The sequence below is a fragment of the Anoplophora glabripennis genome, unplaced genomic scaffold (assembly GCF_000390285.2).
Source record: "Anoplophora glabripennis isolate ALB-LARVAE unplaced genomic scaffold, Agla_2.0 scaffold762, whole genome shotgun sequence".
NCBI classification, from domain to species: Eukaryota; Metazoa; Arthropoda; class Insecta; order Coleoptera; family Cerambycidae; genus Anoplophora; species Anoplophora glabripennis.
This window is the reverse complement of record NW_019416840.1, coordinates 54,531-82,114: the sequence shown is the minus strand read 5'-3', so window position 1 is coordinate 82,114 and position 27,584 is coordinate 54,531. Positions and strand designations below refer to the sequence as shown.

General features: G+C 33.4%; 1 protein-coding gene across 1 annotated transcript in view; it reads right to left on the bottom strand.

Annotated features, from left to right (window-relative positions):
• Positions 1–27,584, bottom strand: part of LOC108912346 (sodium-dependent serotonin transporter) — a 100,618-nt gene that overhangs the window by 70,370 nt on the left and 2,664 nt on the right. Inside the window, exon 2 of the mRNA XM_018717555.1 lies at positions 25,471–25,605. Coding sequence (XP_018573071.1) covers positions 25,471–25,579 — 109 coding nt within the window. The 5' untranslated portion in view covers positions 25,580–25,605. The remainder of the gene's footprint in view (positions 1–25,470; positions 25,606–27,584) is intronic.

The following is a 27,584-nucleotide window of genomic DNA, read 5'->3' as shown; positions in this document are numbered from 1 at the left end:
TAATATATTGTTTTGTACATAATATAACATTCAAATTTTTGCATACTTTTTGAACTACAGAGATATAAAGTTTGAGAAATATCTTTGCTAATAAGAGAAATATTATAAAAAGCCTAGTACACATAAGTGTAACGTATTATTATTGTTGTGGAACGCAGCGCTCATGTCTCACGACCCATTGTGCATGCCGCTTATAAGAGTCAGGTCAGTGATCCCTGCTGAGGTAAGCACTATCTCTGCTGGAATCTCTACGATGTTCTGAGATGACAGAAATGCTGTTCCGAGGTATTTGTGTCTTTTCACAATTAATCAAGCACAATGATAGAGGATATACGTAACGTATTAGTTAAATGCCACTAGCAGTCAGTTGCGAATGTTCTCATTAGTAATGAGTCATTACAATGAAATAAAAATTATAATGGCATTGAAATGAAATTTATATGATACATTTGTTTACTAAAGCCATCTTATTATTCAGTCGGGGTAGCTTTAGACAGAGTGAGAACCTGTTTATTTTAATTTTTTCCAAATATCTTCTTTATACAATATAAAATAAAACATGCTATGTGTGAGATATAACCTATAGAGTGTTATATATGGTGCTACTTAATACAACTATGGCATACTGATGAGAATTAGTAAATTGGAAGATGGTATACGTTTGATGGTTCTACCAAATGAACCATATTAGCTGCTTACTAGATAATGTGGGTGTAATTGTTTTTTTATCAATAGTTAAAAAAAATATACTCTCGTTTCAAATTCAGAAACTCAACCATTTAAGCAAAATCTGTCTTTCTTTTGTTGCTAAAGATAAAGAAAGTAACGAAACACATGCTTTTTGATGTTAAGGATGTAAGTGACGAAATAAATGCTTTTTGATGTTAAGGCTGTAATCAGTAATAATGCGACAGAAGCTTTGAAAATAAACCAATAATTGTTATGTACATTTGAAATATTACTAATTCGAAATCATAATTTATTTTTTCTAATCGCTTTTTTCTTCAACTGTAGCACATAAACTACAACTTTGGTGTTTACCATCGTTGCTGTATTCTAGCTCCTATATCTGTATATTAAAGGAAGGTTGTGAAAAAATTCATTCTCAAACTATTAAACAACCACATGGTTTTCTGTAACGTAGCTCGATTTTTTTTTCACAGTAAAACTCTCTTCTGCACCACCACAGGGGTAGAGTTTCAACTGCTACTTTATGACATGATATAACCTGTGGGTTTAATCCTTTATCAGCTACTAAAATTGTTATTCTTTTCGTATTTTATTTTTAGTTTAGGAAATTAAAACTACGTACTTTTTTTTCGTCTTGACAATGGCCCTGCCAAATTCAGGTCATCGATTTCATATTTTGGGTTTTGTCTATATTATCTTTTTGACAATTGATTTTATCAATTTTTACATTACAGAAAGCTAAGTAGTCGTTGAAGGGTTTGAGAAATAATTCATGCACACGCATATTTTTCCTTACCAAAGGCTCGGAACCTAGAATATTGATCTTAGGTTTATGAACGTTTTTTCGCTAAAGTTAAAAACAAATGACATATACCTACAATAATTTAATTGCACCTTTTTACAGACGCAACAGTCGAAACAATAAATTTTTAACATTATAGCGGATTGTGCAAGTGTTTGTCTGTTATGGATTGCTCTAGGATCAAAACTAATAACGAATAAGTATACAGGGTGTGGCGTGTATAATCTATAAAAATTAAACTACAGCTTCCTGATGATATTTGTAATAGAAAAGTCTTATACGAAAAAGTTCTATCTTCGCGTTTTTTTTTTTGTAAATTAAAGTTCATTTATTCAACGAAAATGAAGGCTGACCCTGTGTTATTTATTAAAAACTTTGGAAATGTTTTTATGCGACCCGAGATGCAACCTTATAATTTAAGTCGGTATAATCTAATACTAGTAATACTAAAAGAAGGTTAGATTACATTGTTAAAAAATTTGTGCAGTCAACTGATTTTGTATTTGTATTGAATTCATTATTTACATAATTGTTAAATATTAAGCATCGTCCATCGACCCATCAGTGTTAAAAAGTGAGAGTTTCCAGACAAAAGTTTTTATTTTGTAATTCCACGATAGTGACAGTATAATTTTTATAAAGAAGAAAAGATAAGAATAGCGTGCCGATTATATTAGAAACGAGACTCTTATTTATTACTTTGCTTGATTTTTTATTTTGTGCACAAACTAGTTTTACAATGAACCGAGAAAACAATGCATTTAGTATTTCCGAACGTGTCGATATGGTGTAAGTGTATGGTGCAGCCGGAAAAAATGCGCTCGCGGCGACTAGGTTGTACCGGGAACGATGGCCACAACGTGCAAATACAATCCTACAGTGCGTTCAGCGGCTGCGAGATACGGGAGTTATTCCTCGAGAAGAAGGACGTGGTCAGCAAGGGAACCTTAATGTTGAAAATGCAGTGTTGGAAAATCTTGACGAAGACCCCACAATTAGTACTCGATGACTCGCACAGCAAGTAGGAATCTCATCTCGTACCGTACATCGCATCTTAAGGCGTCAGCTGTTGCACCCTTATCATCTTCAACTAGTTCCACAGATTTTACCCCCAGATTGTGATCAACGAATGCGTTTTTGCCGATGGTTTTTAAAATTGGGTGCTAATGGGGATCAAATTTTATTTCATTTTGTTCTATATTTTAATGGAGTTTGTTTAGTGCACGCAGTTGGCAACTACAGATGCTTACGGATGTGGTTTTGTTTTCGAACACTTGCAATAACAACAATGCATTTAAGATAGTAATTACTACTAATTATTATAAAAGAAAATGTCATTTTTTTTTAAATGTCTATTTTTCTTAGTACGTACTTTTGCATTGAAAAATTCCAAAATTCCCCAAAAATTGAGAAGTATCTTTCTATCCTTCAACGACGATTTGTTTACGCGGCTGGTTTACAGCACGTAACTCATTGTACAGCACACGGACAGGACCGTTCCAGAGAAAATATTTTGTTCCATAATTGAACTTAAATTTACGAAAGTAAACGCAAAAATAGAACTTTTTGGTATAAGACTTTTCTATTAGAAATATCGTTAGGAGGTTGTAGTTTAATTTTTATAGATTATACACGCCACACCCTGTATAATTTAATCCAAGCTGACACTACAGGAGAGTATTGTGAATTGAGGCTACCCATGACAAACCCCCTACTTTCCCATCGATTAGAAAAAGAAAATTAATGCAATAGACATCTACCATGGGCACCTTGTCAATTTCCCACTCCTCACACCCATCACAACTTCATTATTTTTCTGTTGAAAGTTTAGTTATGTAGTTAAGTTATACTATAACTTCAGTCTCTTTTAAAATTATAATAGGCATGATGACAGTAACCAAAAATCACTAAAATTATGTATTTATCTAATGAAATATGATTCATGGATTATAAAAAACGTATTTATTTTTATATTATGAGCGAGATTGATAATATTTTTGATAAAATAAAACTACAAAATACAGCAAACCGCCATGATAGGTTGAACACCAATCAGAGTGAATTACGTCTCATCTATCTAAATGTCATTTTGTGTCATTCGTAATTCGACAATATCCGCAGTATTTATCTTCGTTTAAATATTTTGTGTTTGCCAACTATCAGTTGCTTAGTTTTGTGTTACCAAAACCATAATCAGGAAACCTTAGGTACTTGAAAAGTTTCTAAAAGAAGTAAAGAAAATAAAGCTCAACAACTGCGAGTTAATAAAATATCAAAAAGACGTTTGTGATCGAAAGTTTATCCATGCATAAACTGGTGCAGAAATACAAAGAACAGTCCTGCGACACATTTTTGAAAAAACTCGTACTGACTGATGAAGATGACATGAAAGTTGAAGAAGAGGCGAGACCAACATCAAATCTGTTTTTAGCATGAGTTAAGATATGGCAGAGTGACGGCCTCACGAGCGTTTGAATTTACTCGGTGCAAAACCAATGATGCAACTCTGATCACATTAATAATGGGAGGAAAAATCTCAGACGTATCGGCCATGAAACGCGATAGAATATTGGAGGATGAAGTGAGGAAAACTGTAAGTATCAGACTGGGGAAAAAATTAAAACATGTGGTATAATGCTTTGCAAAAACTATCCCACTCCCACGATAGCAGGATCGCCTGATGGAATCTGTGAAGACAGTATTATAGAAATTAAATGAACCACGAATATGAAGACTTAAAAATTATGTGGAAAAAGGAAAACCGGCCAAAAAGTTTTATGTGCAGATGGCAGCTACTCAGCTACAAATGTATTTAACAGGGCTTCAATGGGGGTATTTCGGTGTAGCTGATTGCAACTACAGTACGAATAAAAAAGTAGAAATAATTAATGTTACATTTGATGACAACTATGTATCAGATTTTCTTAATGTTTTAGTCTCTTCATGGAAAGATAATGTGTATTATTATTGGTTATTATACCAAAGTACAATTTGAGGGTAAATAAAATGCATATACTATTATGGTAGGTACCTTTGTATTTTTATTTAACTAATTAATCTTGCAACACAAAATATTAGCACCTTATGTTTACTGTTGACAAACATAGATGTGACGTCACGTAGACGCCATGACATTAGCGACCGTTTTTGCGTGAGTTTAGACTTAAAATTATAATGTCGATATTTTTCTACTAAACGTTTTATTTTCTACAGAAATAAGATATTTTTTGCAAATAGTAAATACTTCCAAACATCATAGAGCAGTTTTTCAAAATCTGTCATCATGCCTAAGTCATCCAATCGCGGAAAGCGGCAGCCTTTACGCGAATAAATTGCAGTTATTGTTCCTTCTACCTCTTCCAACCTCTTTGGTATTACGCAACAAAGTATCAGTACTTTTCCTGTTACCACAACAAGTTCGCGAACTTTATTGTCACACCTTGTATTTTATATACTTAATATAAATTTTTCTTTCCAATATTTGCCCTCTATTTTTATCACCGCGCAAACATGCTTCCTTAAGCAAAATATTCCACACCCAGCGAACAGCTATACGAATCAATTTAGTTAATACCCCTCTCTCCCACCATTATAAAAGGAAATTGCGACGCACAAGCCCGAGTCAATTGAAAACTTACGTACACGACAAATTGAAAAAAACAGCATTTAAGAGGAAAGCTGCGGAAGAAGCTATCCATCAAACAAAAGGATGCAGGTTGAACGAAGTGGGTGTTGACCGAGGGGATGATGGTCTCTGTTTAAACGATTACTACTGTGTTTGAGGAGCACCACCGGCGGGTTTTGGTGCGCTCGTTCATCGCAGACACGGCGTGTTCGCCAGATTGAACAAGCCTCCCTCCAGTCGAGCCATTGTTTGTGTACTCTTTATTATTGCCAGGATTGCCCCCGAATGAAACATACAAAAAGCTCTCCGATAATTAATGTCGTATTACCCATTATGTGCGGCTCAATTTGTGTTGGTTCATAGAATTACACTTTCTCACTGTTTACTGGACCGATGATTGTGTTTGGTGATACGAATACTTCATTCTTTCACTTACAACATGGCAAACAAATTGAGTGTTAAATTTTACACTAAAAAATATAGTATTTATCCACGTAATTGCACTTTCTGTAATAACAATAATAACGAATATAACAAGTGTATAATGTACTTTAATAAATAATAACATAACTCTCAAAAAGTTAATTGATAAAATTATGGTTGCAGCTTTTTGTAAGGGTTTACAGGGGTATAGGGGTACATTGCCATAAATTAAGTCATAATTAGAGCTGTCATAATAGGCCGCGCACCAAATAGACAAGGCGAAAACCTTGCATTCGTAGGAGAAATTTTCCGACTCGATTTTTTTACATATTCAGATTCGTGAGATGTTTCTTAACATGAATCAAGATGATGCCGGCCGAAAATTTGTTTAAACAAACTTTTTTTAAACAAATTGTAAAAATTAGTTTTTTCACTCCTTTTTTAGGTTTCTTGGCACATTATAAACAAAAAAGTTGTATGTATTGGATACTTTTATTTTTTTTTTATTAACAATTAAAAAACAAGGCTTTAGAATAATGCGAGTCCCAAAAACTCTTCAGCATCTTGTAGGGGGATGTTTAAACTTTAATTTAGGTACCTGGAAACATCAAAAATAACAATTTTTAACCCGGGAATCGGCCGTTGAAAATCGTCATTTTCGCATTTTTAGCAACTTAAATTGTTTATAAGTTTTAAACTATCGATTTTAGAGGCATAGTCCATAGGAACTATTTTGTTTATAATGTGTCAAAAAACCTAAAAAAGGAGTGAAAAAAACAATTTTTACAATTTATTTAAAAAAGTTCGTTTAAACAAATGGGCACCAGACTTCCGGTCTAGGCCAATCATTATAGCTTTTTTTTTCGGGAAAAAAATACTGTTAGAAGTTTCTCTGCGGAATATTGTTCGGAAACGTGTTATAAACAAAATATTAAAAAATCTACTCGAGACTAGTTGGGAAACTTTGTTAAAACAATGGTCAAAATTATGAAAAAGTAGTTTTTAGGCTGGCGTAAAAAAACTGTTATTCATAGAGAAAAAAAGGTTTATACAAAAAAGGTAGGTATTAAATAAATCTGTAAAATAAGATAAGTCCGATTAAATTCCGATAATTTGTTTATGCGCAAGAGTTCAAAAATGGTCGAAATTGTCCGCTTTTTTCAATTGCTAATAATTAATGCAATTTTCATCGCAGACACTTGTAATTCAGTATTTTTGAGGCTTTTTGCACTCTTAATAACTAGTAAAAATTTCAGCCCAAAAGCTTCATTAGCTTGGCGTTGGCGGAATTTGTTATCTAAGAAGATGCTATTTTCAATTCATTTTTCCCAAGCTCACAGGTGTTGTAGGGTTTCGATCATTAGTTGTTTTTGTACCTAAATAGTTGTATTGACATATGCATTTACTGATAATTTAATTTTTCAAATTTAATTTGTTTAAAAATGACTGAAAAAATGTTAATATTTATTACATCGTTAAGCGCGCATGCTAAGCCTCGCCTTCCCCACTCGTTCGCTAGACCAAGTAATAGAACGCATCGCCGCTATCTTCTTTTTCGAAATTAAATAGTTGAATTCACCTTAATGTTAATGTAGGACATGAAAATATAGCTCTTAATGTATACTCTCTCCAAATTTCGGCTCTTAATATTAATAATTAAGGTCACAGCGATTAAATAAATAAAAAAAATTATCTCGGCTTCTAATCAACTTACAACAACGATTTTTTTTTTAAATTCGAAGAAAACTAAAGTAAAGAGATTATTATTTTATTTTATAATAATTACCTATCTTAACAATTTAATAAATATTAACATTTTTTAAACAAATTAAATTTGAAAAACTAAATTCTCAGTAAATGCCTATATCAATACAACTATTTAGGTATAAAAACAAGTAATGATCAAAACCCTACAACGCCTGTGAGCTTGGGAAAAATGAATTGAAAATAGCATCTTCTTAGATAACAAATTCCGCCAACGCCAAACCAATGAAGCTTTCGAGCTGAAATTTTTACCACTTATTAAGGGTGATACCACTGATTAAGGGTAATAATAGCTTTTTTACGAGAGTCAAAAAACCACTTTTCCATAACTTTGACCACTGTTAAAACAAAGTTTCCCAACTAGCCTCGAGTTGATTTTTTGATATTTTATTTATAACAGGTTTCCGAACAATATTCCGCAGAGAAACTTCTAATAGTATTTTTTTTTCCCGAAACAGGCTCTTTCATGTCTATAATGACTGGGCTAGTCGGCATCATCTTGATTCATGTTAAGGAACATCTCACGAATCTGAATATGCAAAAAAATCGAGTTGGAAAATTTCTCCCACAAATGCGAGGTTTTCGCCTTGTTTATTAATCATTATTGCAATGAAGCCAATGTATGTGTTAAGCGAAGAAAAAAGATTGATTTGTATAACATCATCATGGGACCGGGGGGCCATCTAACTAGGCTGACGCGGCCTATCAAGCAATCGGGAAAAGTAATGTTTAGGATTTCTTGCATGTTCCTGAAGCAACCATTCGCAAGAACCTCGACGTAATGGAAAATCCTCAGAAGTAAGCGCGTTGAACACGTTGAATATAAAATGGGTACAACTGAGCTTCTCGTAATGTCCGCCACACAACAGGAAGATTCTTAGTGGTCGCCCAGGGCCACCGTCGCGACCTCGACGCGGTTGTACTTCACCGGTGTCAAAAACCCTTTGCGCTACAGCAACAAATGTTCGCGGTGCGGGAGAACGTCGTTCAGGATATCTTGCACGGTACACTTGACAAGCTCTGTGGGCATTATCGTTTACTTCGCCATAAATTATGAGCATAATATTCGAGATTGCTAAATAAATGCGCCATTTTCAAAAGGAAACTTGGAAATACGGTTATTCAATGTACTCTCGAAAAACAGCACAGCAATCACTACAACAATGTGTTACAAACTGACTTTCAAATACAGTTCGGCTTCATAAGAAACCTACAAACTCGTAAAAAGTGTTACAGAATCTTACTACAGTACTCGCCGCGATGAAATACATGTATTTCAGCAGTTCCAAAACAGTTTTAAACACATTTTTAATTAGGTAACTTTTTTCTCTATGACCTTAAACTTCCGATACGAGTTTGTGACATCAGTCAACTCAGTTTTTGCTCCTTTTTCACCCCTTTAAATTTTTGACATAAGTTCAGTAACACCCTGTAGATCGCATCATCATTGTGTCAGCGAAAATTATTCGCGGCTGTGATAAAATATATCTTAATCTGACCCTGAAAAATATGCCCGACGGCCCTGGGGCCCCCCAGGGCGGCAAGGGGGGCCTTCTGTAAAACATCCAATAGCTGAGTAATTGCTTTCTAAATTTCCACTCGGGGGTTTTTGGGGTCGGGGATTCCGACTCTGACACTGAAAAGTATGCCCGACGCCAGTGGGGTGGGCTTTCTGGAAAACATCGAAAGCCACATCAGATTTTTGCAATAAAACTGCTCCACCTGCTTACCAACCATGATCTTGTAGGCTCATCTTTACATTGTAACACACGTAAATTTACAGAGATTAGACAAAAAGGGTAAGAAAAACTAACAGGAAATTAATAAGTCGAAAAGAAACCCCTTTATTCTGAGAACCAATTTTCTTTTTATTTGCAATGCAATTAGTAAGACAACTACTATCATATGTTTATCTAACACTTTCACTATCAATCACAATTTTCATCATCAGTACTGTCATCATTGTCTCCATCACTATCATCTATTACATTTTCGACTATTTCAGGATTGGAACAGTTGGTTCCAAAACAATTTGTACATGCAGTTGTGCATGTAATTCCATGCTGAGGAAGGCAATTACTCAGCTATTCGATGTTTTCAAGAAGGCCCCCTATGCCCCCCTGGGGGGACCCAGGGCCGTCTGGCATAATTTTCAGGGTCAGATTCGGAATCTAGGACCCCGAAAACCCGTGCACACAAATTTCTACAACATTTAGTCCATTTTTTCCATTATTAAAAAATTCGGAAAAATTGATGCAATTCAAGATGCAGTTTATGCACCCGCAATGCAGTTTCGATCCAGCCCCAAAGTGTAGTAGATAGATTTTTTTCCTGATATTTTTCCGAAAACAATGCGAAAATTCGATCGGTTCATCAGAAAAAAATCTCCATATTCTGAGTGATTTTGGTGTAACTTGCCTTTACTATTACTATATGTTTATTAATATTTATTTAAACGTTTTTATACATATACAAGTATGTATACTGAATTATATTATTGTTTATATTTTTTTAATAAAAGAAAGTATTCTCAGTTTCGCTTGACTGACCACAGTATGTTTGTGTATACAACTAGTACAATCAACTATCAAAAAACTAGGCTTACAATTAGTAAAAACAATTTTTTTGCCTCTGGCTCTTGGATTAAGTATTACCATTCTTCTGGAAATTTCAGATGGCTGACCTTTCATAAAAACGATACTTAATAGTAACAAAGTAATGTTATTATCAAATACAGGGTGTCCCAAATTGCACAGGTCAAAATTAACTTAATAAGAAGATTAAGTAAGAAATTTTCCATCAAATAGAAATTCTCGAAAATAGTTTTTTACTATTATCACTACTCTTACAGATAAATAAATGATATATATAAGATAAAATGACAACTATAAACAGGGAGGTCCAGGTAACATTTTGATGTAATATTTTTCACTTAATTAAGACTAGAATTCCAAAAAAAAAATTACATTCTTCACAAATATGGCTTTTTTATTTAAAATTACTGATTTTCAAATACGTTGATGGACATTTTTGTAAATTTTAACATCCGTATCATTTTTTTATATGAAATTATTATTATTACCCCGCATATGTCGACATAAATGAACAAAATACTAAATGATTTAATTTATAATGCTTCTCTGAAGTTTTCATCTAAATTATAATAGAACGCAAGGCAATACGCAACGTGAAATATAATTTACATAATATATTTTTAGATCCTAATAAATGGTGATACTAATATGGCTTTTTCAATCAATTATTGCAGATTTCAGCTCGCTATTTTATTACATTTCTCGACATTCACCGAATGAAATGGAACAAAATAGAAAATAAAAATCTGATATTTCCCCATTTTCATACTTCTTTTACATAAAACCCAACAGTCTTTAAAAGCAGCAAACAACTACGTGAGCATTATAAGTCTGGTGGCTCTCCTGACGAATAATTTAAGCCATTTGCTAAATATTGCGGCTGTAATTCAATGACAGCCGAGGCATATACCCCGTGGGCTAGTTGTATCTAGCGATATCATACGTTCAAAGCACCTTCAGATTACTACTTTCTGTCAGTAAGACATAAAGCAGTAATAACATTTAAAAATATGACATATGCTTTTTGGTTATATCCCACCAATAATCGAAATTTGTCTGTAGATCGAAATTAACTTAATTACAATTTTAATTAAATCTTTATACAGGGTGATTCACAAAAGGTGACCAAAAATAAAACCTCGTATTCTTTGGTGAATTTTAAGGGGAGTCTTTCCTATAATGTTTTTATCTAGGACGCTTCGTTAAAAAGATACAGGGGTACTTTTAATTTTTTTAAATAATTTAAAAACTAGTAAGTGAAATAATTTGAAATTGGGCACATGTAATTATGTAAACATTGTCCAAAATCTTCCTAAAATTTACATGCTGCAGTGGCGGAGATACAGGGTATCGGTGGTATATTTTTCTAAATAAAATAGTACGCCACTGCTTTACAGTAACAACCATATTTTTGGATTCGTCTTCCAATTTTCTACAAATTACTACTCTCTTATGTTTTTCGAAAAAAGCTTGATTTTCGAGCAAAACTTAAAAACCAACTGAGAACATAATTCCATATTCGAATATATTGCATTTTAAAATTACATAGTGGGCTGCGATAGCAACGTTGACATTCTGAGCAGTTGGAATAAAGAATAAATAATGCTTTTCATCAGATTCAAGCAACAGTAAATTTCGAACAAATTATGTTTTCGTTACTAAAAAGATGTTTGTGTTCGTGGAAATGGAGGTATTTTTGAGCATTTATTCAAATAAAATTAAAATGATGATTAATGTTATTAATTTCTTTATTCGAATAAATAACTGAATGATTAGGGCTTCTCATGTTATTTAAGTAAAAGTGTACTTTTATTTTGGCAACTAATCTATTCCTGCAGTTTCTGTATTTAAAGTGAATCACCCTATATACCAATGTAACTTAGTGCCAATTTCTTCTCTTTATTAGATAAAAATTGATAAATATATTATACCCTCCTTAAGGTGATAACCGAAAGAAATATTTATTGAAAAGCTTAAGAACCAATATACAGGGTGATGTAGTAATAATGTCACTTATTTTAGCCACGTATTCGGTAGGCCTACTAGCGACAGAAAATAAAAAAAAAATACATTCGAAAACAATTATTATCCCTATACATATGTTTTGATTAACAAATAAATAATACATGTTAATAATTAAAATGTAAAAAATATCTTATTCATTCATGTGTCTAGGTGAAAAGGTCTATTTGTGTCGTATACTATTAAAAACATAATAAAAGCTAGGTTAGTGACCGAATACGGTAGGTCAAAATTCACTCAGGAGTCAGAAGCGGTCCGAATAATAATTTTAAAACTTTTGTAATCGCGTATCTGTATTTTACTCATTTTTCCCTATCTTCCTTTAAAATTAATGACATGATGACTGAATCACCCTATATATTTCAAAATTATTAAAGACGAATAGTTAAAAAAGACTAATTTAAGGAATCGGCATATCTGAACATTTTTTCTAAAAATGAAATATTTTTTCCCAGTTAGTGGTACATCGTAATTAGTAATTTTCGAACATTACGTGGAAAAAAGTACTGCAACCATTTAAAATGCCTACCAATTGTAAGGTCTGCTTTTAAATTCTTGATACACATAATCAATATCCTATTCAACTCAGTTTTCTATTAATCTCCGCTAAAATATTGTACGTGATGTGATTGTCAAAGAATTTAATCCCGTTTTTTAGATGTGTTACAAATAATAATTAACTTTCTAGAAAATTGATATTATTCGCACATCGGATCGGAGACTCATTTTGAGAGTAAATTGCATTAAATTGTAAAAAAAAAATGTTTTTAGTAAGATTGAATGAAAACTTATTTCTAATCATTAAATTTCCGAAATAATAATTATAATAATAATAATAATATAGTTTTAAAAGTTTTTTACATTGTTTCTGTCTTTAATTGCAGACTATTTTGACAAGGTGCATCTACAGATTAATAGACTACAAGCCGGAAATTTTCAAGGGGTGGGTCATTTGACCCAGCATGAATTACTTATAAATCAATACTACCACATATAACAATAACTTTGCCATCAATGCTTGTTGGTACAGGTAAGCTAAGGGGGTAGTTTTTGGCAAAACATTTTTGTACGGCATTTCTAAAATATATAGATTATACAAAAATAATGAACCTCGACCTAATGCCGTACAAAAATAGCAATACTGGAAGCCAGGAATATTTTTGATTTTCTGAAAATTTTGGCCCAGTTTTTCGCGATAACTTTTTTAGTGACGCCATACGTATCTGCTGATACAGGGGTTAGAAATGCTGAGCGCAACCCTCTATTTTAGCCCCCATTGTCTCAAGTCATTGAAAAATGTACGGCATCAATTCCACATGATTATTTAACTCTCCAAATAATTCTTAGCAACTATGCCGTCTGAAAATTATGGTTAATGCAAAAGTTTATAAACAATTACTTGTATTTTGGAATTGAGTTTTATTTTTTTTTTTTTTTCGATAAGATCATTCCTGTACGGCTACCACTTTCTTGATCCGAGTTATATTTTACTCGGTTTTGGCGTTTTATTACAGTACGACATTTATACTGCAAGTTTCGGATCGATACATAGATACATTTTTAAGCGACGCCGTACGTACTTGCTGATACAGGGGTTAGGAATACAGGGTGCAACCCTCTATTTGTAAGTAGCGTATGGGGGGTGATTTGAACCAACATCAAATTCACTAATTTTAATTCTATTTGCCGTATAGTTATTAATGACCTAAACATGTAGTAAAAATTTAATGAAAAAAATTATCAGCCGTGTAGAATCCACTAGTTAAAAATGTACGGCATTGTTTTTTTTTAATTTTATTAGTTATGAAAAGTCAATTGCGACCATAACATTTTGAAAATAACATTTTTCGTTTATAACAAGGAATTTTCTAAATAATGTAAATTTTCAAAATTTATTTATTTGTTTTTTAATTCGAATTTTTAATTTGTACCACTAATTATAACTTACTTAATAGTAACAAAGTAATGTTATTATCAAATACAGGGTGTCCCAAATTGCATAGGTCAAAATTAACTTAATAAGAAGATTAAGTAAGAAATTTTCCATCAAATAGAAATTCTCGAAAATAGTTTTTTACTATTATCACTACTCTTATAGATAAATAAATGATATATATAAGATAAAATGACAACTATAAACAGGAAGGTCCAGGTAACATTTTGATGTAACATTTTTCACTTAATTAAGACTAGAATTCCACGGTGTGTTTTGGGGCCAAACGATGTCCAGTTTTTTTCAAACTAAGGCCTACTAGATCACATTCAGAGGCTGAAAATGCAGAATCCATTTTAGAGATTTTTTAGAAAAAATCTTCGCACGCCACTGGATTCGGCGTCACCTAAAATGGATCTGTACCAAATTTCATGAAAAAATATTCAACATTAACGATTCTACGGCTAAATTGCTGTCAAGTTGTTTATTATGCAATAAGAAGTTTTTTATCTAGTAACCCATGCGATAACAAATCAGTCACAACAAATATTTAATAACAACATTTAATAGACATCCTTGTATCAAAATACAATGAAACAAACAGAAAAACGAAGAGAAATTAACATACAATTTACAAATAATAATAAAATAAAATAAAATAAAATTAACACACACGAATTAACTTTAAATTCTGGATTTTTCAACTAAATATTCGTTTAATTGAATGAATATTTTTGTAAATGTTGCCTCGTCACTAAACAAAATTTAATAAATGTTAACCCAGAGTTGTTCATAATACTGGCAATCTTAAATATGCTTTAATAACACAGCCCCATAGTGATGAACAATATTCCTAATAATAGCAGGCTTTGCAATTACTTAAGTCGCAGATGACAAGTCACCTGAACAAAAGATGAAAATGTCAAATTTATTAGCTCAATAGTGAAATTTACGTACTGTTCCTTAAGTGCACTGTCAAAAAGTATGGCTGGTAATTTAACGTTACAATATAAGATTGAACTTTGCGGTGACGGAGACAGGTCCGAAAGGGAAGTAAGTATCTCGAATTTTTAATGACAGACATCCAGAACTTCAAAATATTAGCAAGTCTACCGTTGCGTTGGGCGAGTGAGCAATATTTTTAATGAATACGGAACTGTATCTAAGCACATTTTAAAAAATATTAATGTACAACGGCCAAGAAGAAGCAATGAACGAATTCGAAATTATTTCACCGAAAATCCGAAAAAAGTTTAAGAATTGCTGGTTTGGACCTACAGTTACCACGGGAAACATAAGGAGAAACCTTAAAAAATACAATAATATGAAGCATTTTAAAGCGAAATGGATTTCTCCGCACCTTAGAACAAGGTGAAATTGACAAATAAATGGAATATTGCTTATGGTGCCAAGGAGAATGAGAATACCTTAATGATAGAAATTTTCTAAAAAATATGTGTTTACTGACGAGGCAACATTTACAACCAATGGGACAGTAAATTCACATAACACGTGGCATTGGGCACAAAAAATCCGGAATGGGTAATAAATTGTAGGCGACAGTATTCACAGAAAGTATGGTGCGGTATATTAAATACCAGAATAATTGGCCCCTTCTTCTTTGAAGGCAATTTGAATAGCCAAAGTTATTTACATTTCTCGGATGCTATTGATGAACTTCCACTTGCAGAAGTGGCTGGTCTACTGTTTCAATTAGATGGCTGTCCTATCCACAATGCCAGGACTGTGAGAGCGTGGCTGGAGAAAAATTTTCCTAATCAGGGTTCGCGAGTTAACTACCCTAGATTTTTTTCTATGGGAGTTTATTAAACGATACAATAAATGCATTCAATTAAATGGAGATTTAGTTGAAAAATCCAGAATTTAAAGTTAATCCATGTGTGTTAATTTTATTTTATTTTATTGTGTTTTTTGTAAATCTCATGTTAATTTCTCGTTTGTTTTTCTGTTTGTTTCATTGTATTTTTTGATACAAGGATGACTATTAAATGTTGTTATTAAATATTTGTTGTAACTTATTTGTTAAAAAACTTTTTATTGCATAATTAACAACTTGACAGCAATTTAGGCGTAGAATCGTTAATGTTGAATATTTTTTTTATGAAATTTGGTACAGATCCATTTCAGGGGTCGCCGAATCCAGTGGCGTACGCAGATTTTTTCTAAAAAAATCGCCAATATAGATTCTGGATTTTCAGCCTCTGAATGTGATCTAGTAGGCCTTAGTTTAATAAAATACTGGACGCCGCTTATTCCCAAAATACATCTTTCCGCCCTCCACATTTCAAAAAAAAAAATCGTCAAAATCGCTCCATAAATAAAAATGTTATGAGGGTAGCCCGCTTTCAAATGGGTCACTCTGTAGATCACATCGAATCTTTTAAATGCAAATATCCCAAAAACGGTAACGCCTAGTGACTTTAAGAAGGTATAGCTGTTTTATATAAAAGTGATGAAACAAGAAGTGTAGCAAAAGTCATGTGAACTATAACAGTTCAAAGAGGTGGCGTAAGTGGCGCCCACTACAACGTACTGTGCCGAAATTATGAGGAAATTTGAATTTTTCATGTCCAAAAACCCCGGGATACCAAATTTCATTCAAATACATCAATTACTTCGAAAGTTGTTTAAATAATATTGAATGTAAAATTTTGTTTTTAACACCCTGTAGCTTAGTTACTGATAACACTTTTGGACTAAGGTAAATTTGGCCATACTTCAAGGATAGCTTCCTTGAAAATCAATTTAGATCGAGCTACCTTGTACAACTACACATATTTTGCTTCCTTAAAAAAATACGAGCCTTCAAATATCTCACATCTCAACTTTCCTCTATATTTCACTTAAACATTACAATAATGTGCTCTAAATCAAAGGAAGTGTATGCATCAAACTGCTCTGCTAATCTCACTCATATTCAGTGTCTCATCCTGACAGATTAGTGTCTGAAAATTGTCCTCTTTTTCTGTTATCGACACTAGCGCCAAATTAAAATTTGCATCCACGGCAAACAACAAGCAGGTGAGTCAATAAAAGATTAAATTCGCTCTTAATTGAGGGTGATTGATCCCGTGTCTAACCAGAACGGAATTAAACGTGGGGGTGGAGTGACAGAGCAAAGTGAAAAGTTAAATATTTTCGTTTTTATGTAACGGCAGAGATGATATGAAAGCGTAAATTTGGTTAATATGGAAAATCTTCCATCAAGGAAATGGGATCGAAAAAGACTTTAAACATCGATAAATTCGCTAGATAAGGATGTATACGAGCTACTGATTCAAAATCGTTAAATATTGACGTGGAAAATCGCAGTACCTACGGATATACTTCGTCGTTCTTTGCTTTTTCTAATAGGTAATTGACAGGCCAAGAAATATAGAGTTGGACGCAACTTTTTGTTTCGGCAAGGTGAATTTATCACTATAGATGCTAAATATTATGTACAATAACATATTAGTTTCCAAAGTCATAAAAATGGGGGGGAAAATTGTTTACAGGGTGGATAATTGTATAATTTTTACGTAAATTCACGTTTTTCGCTTATAACATTTTTCCATTCATTTCCACGAGAAAACAGTAAAGTACTTTTTTTCGTCTTCAAAAGACCTACAAAACTAGCTCTCGAGCGTCAAAAAAAAATTGATTAGATTAAAAGTTATAAAGAGAAGAAGTTTAATTAAAATTTAATTTAATTAAACATTTATAAACTGCGTTATTATTACCAGAACGTTTTGGCATCGCATCCTCTCATTCATTATCACTGTCTAACAACTCACACGAAATCTGGAATCGGTAAGTTGAACAGTTTACAAGTTACATGGCCTTAACAAACAAATTAACTAATGATTAGTCTGGACGATCCCGACCATTTTCCACAATCGCACTGATTTTTTTCATGGTAGATTTGATAATAATATATTGAAGTTTATCATTTTTTTTAATTTCAAATTTGCAACCTGGAAATTTTTTTTTAAATTTTTTAGCCTTAGTTGCAAAATGAAATATACGACGCACGAGCGTGATATAATTATATATTACTAGCTTTTACCCGCGGCTTCGCTCGCATCTTTCGCAAAAAATATTTTTTTTTAATAAAAAGTATCCTATGTTACTTCTAATACCTCCAAGAATATGTGTACAAAGTTTCTTGATGATCGGTTAAGTAGTTTTCGCGTGAAAGCGTAACAAACAAACTTACATTAGGTACCTTTACACTTACGCTCAATCGTGAGCGACTGGAGCGCCCCGTTCCAATCACACGCGAAAGCTTGTTAGTGTAAATGTATATAATCGCGCGGTTCTTAGACGTGTCAAATCCTGCATTACTTCGCCAGTTATTTTCATGCGGAAATTTCACGTACGGTAAAGTTTACTTCGATTTTCACGAGGTCTTGTGGAGTTTATTCTTAAAAGGCGATAAGTACTTTTTTAATTTTTTAATATAAACATAACTACCTAGGATTCGCATATTTGTAAGCGTTTTTGTATTTTTTTATAGACTATGGCAGATGCACCATATTGGCCAAAAGAAACAATTACAAATTTTATTGAGCTATATAAATCCTATCCATCTTTATGGAAGATTAAATCTAAAGAAAAAAGAGCCACCTTTAATTTTCTTTTTTTGTTTATAATTTGCTCATTTCAGAACAATCCGTCTATAAAACTGTTGAAATTTTTAACCCTCCACGAGCCACGACTATCGCGCGAGAAACTTGACACTTTTCAATTTACACTAGTCGTGTTATCATGTCACATTTCACCGCGCAGGCAATACCGTGCGATTGGAGAGTGTCAATTTTTAACAACAAAGTTTTAGAACGCGACACTCAGGATTGCGCGAAAATACGCGCGATTGGAACGGGGCGCTCCAGTCGCTCACGATTGAGCGTAAGTGTAAAGGTACCCATTCACATTTATAATATTATAAAAGTAGGGAAATAGGGAAGTAGGGATTACATATTCGGAAAGCTTATGAACAGAGCTTTAAATTAAAAAAAATTGTCAAGAGTTACAGACTGTCAAATATATTATTTTCAAGTGAATTTCGCTTATTTAACCACAGAAGATAAAACAACCAGAATTATAAGTTGGCGTGGAGGGGTATTCGCGCAGATCGGTGCATGCACCCCCCACTTTTGGTATGCGAGCAAAGTGGCGTAGTTACAAAAGCATTTTAGCCATTTTATGAGCCTGTTTGTCGTTTGTTATCCCGAGCGTTGAGCATTGGCGTCGTTTTACGTGATTTATTTTGTTGTATTGTAAATAAATGATTGTTCGAGTGTATATATAATTATTCTATAAGGTACTGTAAAATTAAGGACAAATTAAGTGTTAGAAAATAAAAGACAATATAAACACTAGGAATTGTGGTGTTGAAAAGAAATATGGCGTTTCCTGATTTTGATTTACTTTTTTAAATGTTAGTTTACAACAATCTGAAAATAAATTAAATTTTTTTTAATTAATAAAATGTTTTACAATTTAACTGTTTAATGTGATTCGTAAGAAATTAAAATTATAGTCTTAAATGCAAATACTGTTGGTAGATAAATGTCTTCAGCCCATTCAATGGTAAAGTCCTCTTTCAATTTAATATTATGTTATGCCGCTTATGTGAGCAAAAAAATGCTTACTTAATTTTTCTCGAAAATGGTATATGCTTCCGAATTTCAACAAGTATGCCTTTTTTGTAGTATGCTTTAGAGTTTACGGAACCGTTTAGAAATGTAATAAATTTTGACTTTTAACATATTTTTTTGCAATGACCTGTATCGGCGACACTGCTTTTCAGAAAGAAACCATTTGCAAATTATTCTTAACACACAGTTGATGTTTACTCGTGTACAAATTTGTACATTTTTATCTTTACCCTATTTAAAGATAATTAAGGAAAACCATTTGGAAAGTAACACACTGTATCTCAAAAATAGGGCGTCTAAGAAAAAAAAGTTACATGAACTATCCCCACTATTTTATCAAAAGGAACTTGCACACACCCTGTATATATATTTGTGTTCTGATAGATATATTTGTATATTATACGATAAATATTTGTTTACGCAATTCTTTTCATTTTTAATTTTTTGCCTTGTACTTATATATTTATGTTAATAAATATTGAATATGTAATTATTCAGTAGTTTGATCTTAACTATAAATATTTTGAACATTGAATAATTTTATTAATAGACTGGTTTAACTTAAAAATAAAATAAATCTAAAATTCGCCTTTAAAAAACTTTTTCACGTAAATAACCTAATCTTTTGCTTGATTAATCTCATTTTCTGCTGCACATAAATTCCTGGCTTTTTTGTTAGTACATCCCTGTTTAGCGCAATAAAATTTCACTGAATACAATCCTGACTTTATATACCAAAAGTGGGGGATTTACGTCGTTCAAGGTCCCTGACAAAAGACATCAGTGATCAAAGGTGCCGACAACGAGATATAATTCTGGTTGTTTTATCTTCTGTGATTTAACTATGAATATTATCGTCATTTTCTTCGGACTCGCTGTCGTTCGCTTCCCCCACCCGTCGCCGAAAATCAAGCGACCCACTGACTTTTGACAATATTTCTTATGCACTTAACATACACAAATCAAATATTTTTACCTGGGAAAGTACATGGGTTGCCGGTTATGACAGTATTGCTTTTGCCGCTACCAACCTAATTTGTTTAACAATAGGCCGTCAACTTTGACAATCTGTAACTCCGTTGTTTTTCAACGAATCTTAACGATTTTTTTTTACTTAAAGCTCTTTTCATAACATTTCCGAATATGTAATAAAATATAACTATATCACGCTCGTGCGTCGTCTATTTCATTTTGCAACTAAGGTAAAAAATTAAAAGAAATTTCCAGGTTGCAAATTTGAAAATAAAAAAAATGAAAGATTTCAATGTATTATTATGAAATTTACCATGAAAAAAAAACTGCGATTGTAGAAGATGCTCGGGATCGTGCGGACTAATAATTTGTTAATTTGTTTATAAGGCCATAACTTGTAAAATATTCAACTTACCGATTCCAGGTTTCGTGTGCGTTATTAGACAGTGATAAGGAATGAGAAGAAGCGATGCCAAAACGTTCTGGTAATAATTAAATAACGCAGTTTATAAATGTTTAATTCAAAAGTCATAAATAAAATTCTTCTGTTTATAACTTTTGATCTAATCAATATTCGTTGACGATCGAGATCTAGTTTTGTAGGTCTTTTGAAGACGAAAAAAAGTACTTTACTGTTTTCTCGTGGAAATGAACGGAAAAGAGTTATAAGCGAAAAACGTGAATTTACGTAAAAATTATACAATTAACCACCCTGTAAACAATCTTCCCCTCATTTCTATGACTGTGAAAACTAATAGGCTATTGTACATAATATTTAGCATCTATAGTGATAAATTCAGCTTGCCGAAACAAAAAGTCGCGAAATGGGTCATTTTCCAGCTTATTTTCCTGGCCTAAAATGCCTATATGAATAACTCAATAAAATTCATATATTTTATTTATTTACTTACTTAAATGACGTTAGGAAAAGGTTAGTTTCATCAATAATATACAAATATAAAATCGGCAACGGAAAGAGATATTTTGATTTTGAAAAAAAAAACAGATTTCAGAGCAAATTGGAGATGGCGCTGAAGTCGAAAAAAGTATTTTGTTGGCAGGAATTTTGTAGCAAGATTTATCCGATACTTTGTCCAATCCTAAACAATTTTTGTCAAATGACTAATTTTCAAAAACTTAATAGTTTCAGAGATATTGGACTTTTCAGTCATTGAGGCTTAAACTCAAGCGTATTTTAGAGTTTCGAAGTATCACTTTATAGTCGAGGAAATAAAGCACTGAACCTCCGAAATTTTTCGATCAAGTCGTATCAAGATGGGTTTTTTTGCATTAGGTTTTTAAAATTATGTGAAAAAAATGTATCAACTTTGTATTATGTTTTTCGGCCAAATTGCATTTGTGCAGTGCAAAATGCATCCAGAAAATACATTTTTTTTAATGTCACTTAGAAAAAATTCATAACTCGGTTAATAATGCCTGGAATGGACTCAAATTAGGGTCCGGGGGGGTTTTCGAGTTCGCTGATCCCGAATATGACCTTCAAATTGGTCCATCGCCGACCTGGAGTTTAGGATTGATGATGAACGCCATCTCCGAGGCTTCACGTAAATTTCACTCTTAAATGCAACAAGACTTGACACCCGGGGGTTTTTCAGGTCGCTGATTCCTAATCTGGCGTCGGCGAACGCCCCCCGGACACCTGTTGCACCGGAACCTGGAGTCATCTCCGGGAGTTTTCCTGTCAAATTCGCGTAAACGAGCCGAAAATCGCAGCAGGGGGTTTTTCGGTGCGCTCTTTAGAAAGCGAATGCAAAAAAACCCATTTTGATACGACTTGATCGAAAAATTTCGAAGATTTCAGCTCTTTTTGTGCTTTATTTCCTCGACTATTACACAATGGAACAATAATAATTATCAAGTCAATTTAACAGTTTTATTTTTCAGGAATGGTGAAATAAAATATGCAAATTAAAAAACTTTAAATTGCAACAAGTGTTCAAAAACATTTTCATTTTCGCTAATACATATTTCAAAGCGACACCGTAGTTCCTGATTGCATGAAGAAAGTAAAGAGCGACGTGTAATTGCCGCATAACTAGCATAAATCTTATTTATCCATATCTTCTATTGGCTCAGTATACACCATATCTTTTAATGTCCCCCCATAAAAAAATCGGGAGGCGTTAGATCTGGCGCTCTTGCTGGCCATCTAATCGGCCCATTTGTAACCAATGCATCTCCCAGGGTAGGATCTGTTCAAGTTCTCTGTAACTACCTGTGCATTATGGGTAGGAGCGCCATCTTGTTGCCACCACATATCACGTCTTGTTGCCACAGAAATATCGTCTAATAAATTTAAAATTTTTGCAAAAAATATAAATACCGTGAGCCAGTTAATTGTCTCTCTAAGAAAAGAGGACCAATGAAATATCCATCTAATATGTCACACCACACATTTATTCCAAATTTATTTTGATAACCAGTTTCTTTTGTCCATCTCAGATTATTATCGGACCAATAATAACATATGTGCCTATTGACGAAACCATTATTATAAAATCGACTTTCATCAGTCCAACAATTTTTTTTAAATATACTATTGTCATCTTGGTTACAAAACTGAGAAACGAGATAGAAAATCTAACTATATTTCGTGATCTTCGGGTTGTAAATGGTGAACAACATGTGCCTTGTGTGGATGGAATTTGTTTCTGGACAGTATCCTGTGACATGACATAATTGATATGTTAGTTTTCTCTGAAATATTTCTAATTGAAGGTCGAGGATTATTTCCCACGTTGTAAAACTACTATCATTTGTCACCGTATTTAAACGTTTACGTTTATTGACATTTTCCATACTGCAAAAGATTTCTATTCAACTTTAAAAATGTTTTCTGATCTGGTCTTCTTCTGTTAGGGAATCGTGCAGAATATAATCTCACTGCAGCTCTAGAATTTTCTCTGCATTCACCATAAATAAATGACAAACATATCGTCTTTTTCTTGATTAGTATATTGAACCATATTTTCACTTAAATTAGCCAAATTTCAAGCTCTCATAACATACAATTAGCCGTTTTATCAACTTTCATTTCTGAGTGACATTAAACAAAATTTTTGTTTCCTTGTAATCAAAGCCTACTACGATGAAGTTTCGTTATGCATTCAAGATTTATTTTAGGACAAGCGTACAGACAATTATGAATTATTATACAAAAAGAATAAGGTATTTAAAAAACTCTTGCAATGTTTTATAGAAACACATTTTTAATTCACTATTCCTTAAAAAACTGTTGAATTCACGTGGAAAATTATTGTTCCATTATCTAAGAACCTGATATTTCTGAAACTATTAAGTATTTGAAAGATAGTCATTTGACAAAAATTGTTTAGAATTGAACAAAGTATCGGATGAATCTTGTTACAAAGTTCCTGCCAACGAAAAATATTTTTCGACTTCAGCGCCATCTCCAATTTGCTCTGAAAAAAATCAAGTTGCACTCCTTGATGAAACCATCGATGAGCTCCATTTGTTTTTTTTTAATCAAAATAGGTATCTCTTTCCGTAGAAGAGATACGAGGCTGACAAGTTTTATGTGGAACACCCGGTATATTTACTTTCTAGAAACAGACAAAAAAAAAACAAGAGTGTCTTTTTTCTATTCTAAGTTCACTACTATTCGTCAAAGATAGGCCGTGGAAATTTTTTATCAGTTCATCAATTAAAGCCAAAATTCCCTGAATTGGCACAGAAACATGTCTACCAGCGACGGAGATACCGAGAGGCGGAATTTCTACGACATTGAATAAATAAATAATTTTAATAAGTTAAAATAGTGTTGTGTATCTATTTTATCATTTATATCATTGTGGGCGATTACTTGATTGGTCCCTACTTTTTACCCAGAATCCTCGATGGTAGAACTTATCAAAGGTTCCTACAAGAAGAATTAGCACCACTTTTAGAAAAAGTGCAATTGAGGTTACGTCAATTATTGTGGTATATGCATGATGGGGCACCACATCATTACAGCCTTATCGTTAGACAGTTGCTGAATAATCAGTATCCTAATCAATGGATTGGTAGAGGAGGGCCCATTGCTTAGCCGGCTGGCTTCTCCCTACCTGAACCAATTGGATTACTTTTTTACTACCTCAAAACTATGGTATATCGTTCTCCAGTTCCCAATGTAGAAATATTTTGTCAGTGCATTTTGGAGGGTTTCGTAACCATACCACAATACGGCTGGAATTATGAAGCGTGTAAGACGATCAATGCGGAGACAATGCGCAGCATGCATTGCATCCCAAGGACAGCATTTTGAACATTTTTTTGCGATGTTGTAGGTAGTATAGTATTTTGAATCTCTCAAAAATATTTAGGTATTGAATTTATTGTTACACATTTAGCAATCAATAGAAAATGGTAGATAGCAACGTAGGTACTGAAGTATCTACTTATTTGATTTCCCAATTATCTAAAGACCAGTAAATTTTACGAATACTTTACAAGAATTATATTTTAAAAACATTTAAAATTATTTAAAAAACCAGTCATGTACGATTTTTTTTTCAAAAAAGGTTCCCTTCTCCCCCAATAACTAAGCCAGTGAAATTACAGGAAAAATAATATAAATATTTGGAATTTTTAACACCCTGTATCTACGTAGGGAAGCGTCCGATCAAAAATTTTTATAGGGCAAATTTTGATTATTTTCATCGGTAGAATACGCCATTAGCGTTTGGCAAAACTTATCATTAACACTCTGTATAGTTAAGTATTTCTTTAGCTTTCAAACAAACAAATTTGTTAAATAGTTTTTGACAAAATTAAAAAATAAATGTACTTGCTATCTTTTTTTAGCATATGTCATCACAAGTTTGATCGCAAGATAAACAAATTGTTTTATCAGGAATGTTTTCTCGAGAAATGCGAAACGATCAGGAAGTTCGCTAGAGTGTTGCACCCATCCGGAAACACACTGTACATATATATTTTTTAATTTGTTATAGATTTACCTTTTAATGCAGGACATATTCTCTTCCATATAGTAAGGCAACCACTTCTATGAAATTGCCCCAGGGCCAACTCCATATAAAAAAGCGGAAGGCCACCAAAAATGAGCATGATGGTATACGGAATCAGAAAGGCACCTAAAACCAAAACCAGTATCAAATAATCGGTTATTATTAATTATTTGTATTTAGTTTTCTTAATATTTAAAACAAAAATAATCAAATTTTGGAGACCGTAGAATATTTCACTTCAAATTATTTTTTTACACTTATTTGAGGAAAATAAAAGGATATACATTATAACTTTATTCCTCCTAAACGGTTTTGTGCGATTTCTCTTACCAGTTTTAATCAAATCAGTCTCTAGGCAGCACATATACAGACATATTCAGCTGCGTTTATCTTGTAATTTAGGGACACTGTGTTGAGTTAAACTCGATAAAGTAAGATAGCAAATTTATACGTCAATCTGAATACAAACTAACGAGCAATTTATTAAATAAATTCGACTTTGGATGTATAAAGGCCCAGCTCAAAGCTAATAATCAAAGCTGCGCTCATTCGATGTATTATATGCGTCAATACTGCAATACCGCGTTTCAGTACGTATTAAATGTGAGACCAACATAAATAAATTGAAACGTCATAAATTCACATTATTGGCCTCTGAAGATGAGTGTTAAATTTTTAAAAACAATAATATTTCAGCAATGCCTTAACAGAGAGCAACTAAATTTGGTACATGATTTGCTTTTACTATATCTTTAATTGGTAAAAATGTGAATTTGTTGGAAGCCCAATAAGGGCCGAAAAAAATAACCGTTTTTGAGAAAATCAGGATTTTGTGAAACAGTCTCATTAATAATTGAATCGGATAAAAAGTAAAGTATGCAGTTTTACGACTAGTGCGCTATTAGACCAGGCAATAAAGAACGATTTACCCCAAAATATCTAGATTTTCGCGGCCCGGTCCGATTTTAATGCGGTTTTCTGCATTTTGTTCAAAAAGACCGTCGGAAAAAAGTCCCGCCTTTTTTTATTATCCGGAAGTGGCGGAAATGCATCACGGGTGCATAAAGTGCATCGCATCCGAGAAACTTGCCAAAGTGCACGAAATACCGCAAAAATTGGTACTCGGGGGTTTTGGGGGGCGCAGAATTCGAATATGCATATATCCAGTCCACCCGACCACCCGGGGGGCGACTTCCGGCCGTCTGGGGGGCGCGGGGGGCACGCGGATTGCAAGGTTCTCCGAATAAATGGAAAAATGGATCTCGGGGGTTTTCGCGGGTGCTGATTCCGAATTTGAGGGTGAAAAAGCGAGCACACCCCTATGCTCGTGGGGTATGAAATCTAAAGTTCCCGAAATGACTGGAAAAATGGATCTCGGGGGTTTTGCCGGTGCTGATTCCGAATTTGACCCTGCCAAATGCGTGCGATGACTATTTCTGATTGTTTTGGGGAAGGGCGTTAATCTTCTAAGAAGGATGAATAAAAATTATCGGAAAATCATGGGACGAAACTCAATCTAATCTAATCTAATCTAATCTAATCAATAATGAGTAAAGCAGACGCGGATGTGGATATAGTGCTTCAGGCCAAAAAGACTGCTGAGCACCATCTAGGCAATGTCGTTGTGGTTTCAGAAGACACAGACGTGCTGGCTCTACTTGCAGCTCTCTCTCCAGACAAACCAGAAATTTTCTTTTTAAATCCCCCTTCCTCGAAGAAGCCTGGGGTCGTGTACTCTCCAAAGAGTTTATCATCAATGCATAAAAGCATAAAATCAAACATTCTGGTCCTGCATGCATTCAGTGGATGCGACACCACGTCAGCCTCATACTATCGAGGCAAAGTGGCATTTTGCAGGTTGTTCGAGAAGTCTTGCGAACTCCACCAATATGCAGAGAAATTCAAGGAGGAAGGTACAACAGTGGATGATCTCTTGGAAGCAGGGATTTATCTCGCTCTGGCACTGTACGGTGCGCTCGCCAACTTCCGCAAACAGAAATGTACGGCCATTGAGTTGGCTGAAAAATATCGTTTGCGTATGTACACGGCGGCTGCTACTAAATCTAAAGGAAAAAAAAAGACGTTGATTTAGCCAAAATATTTCC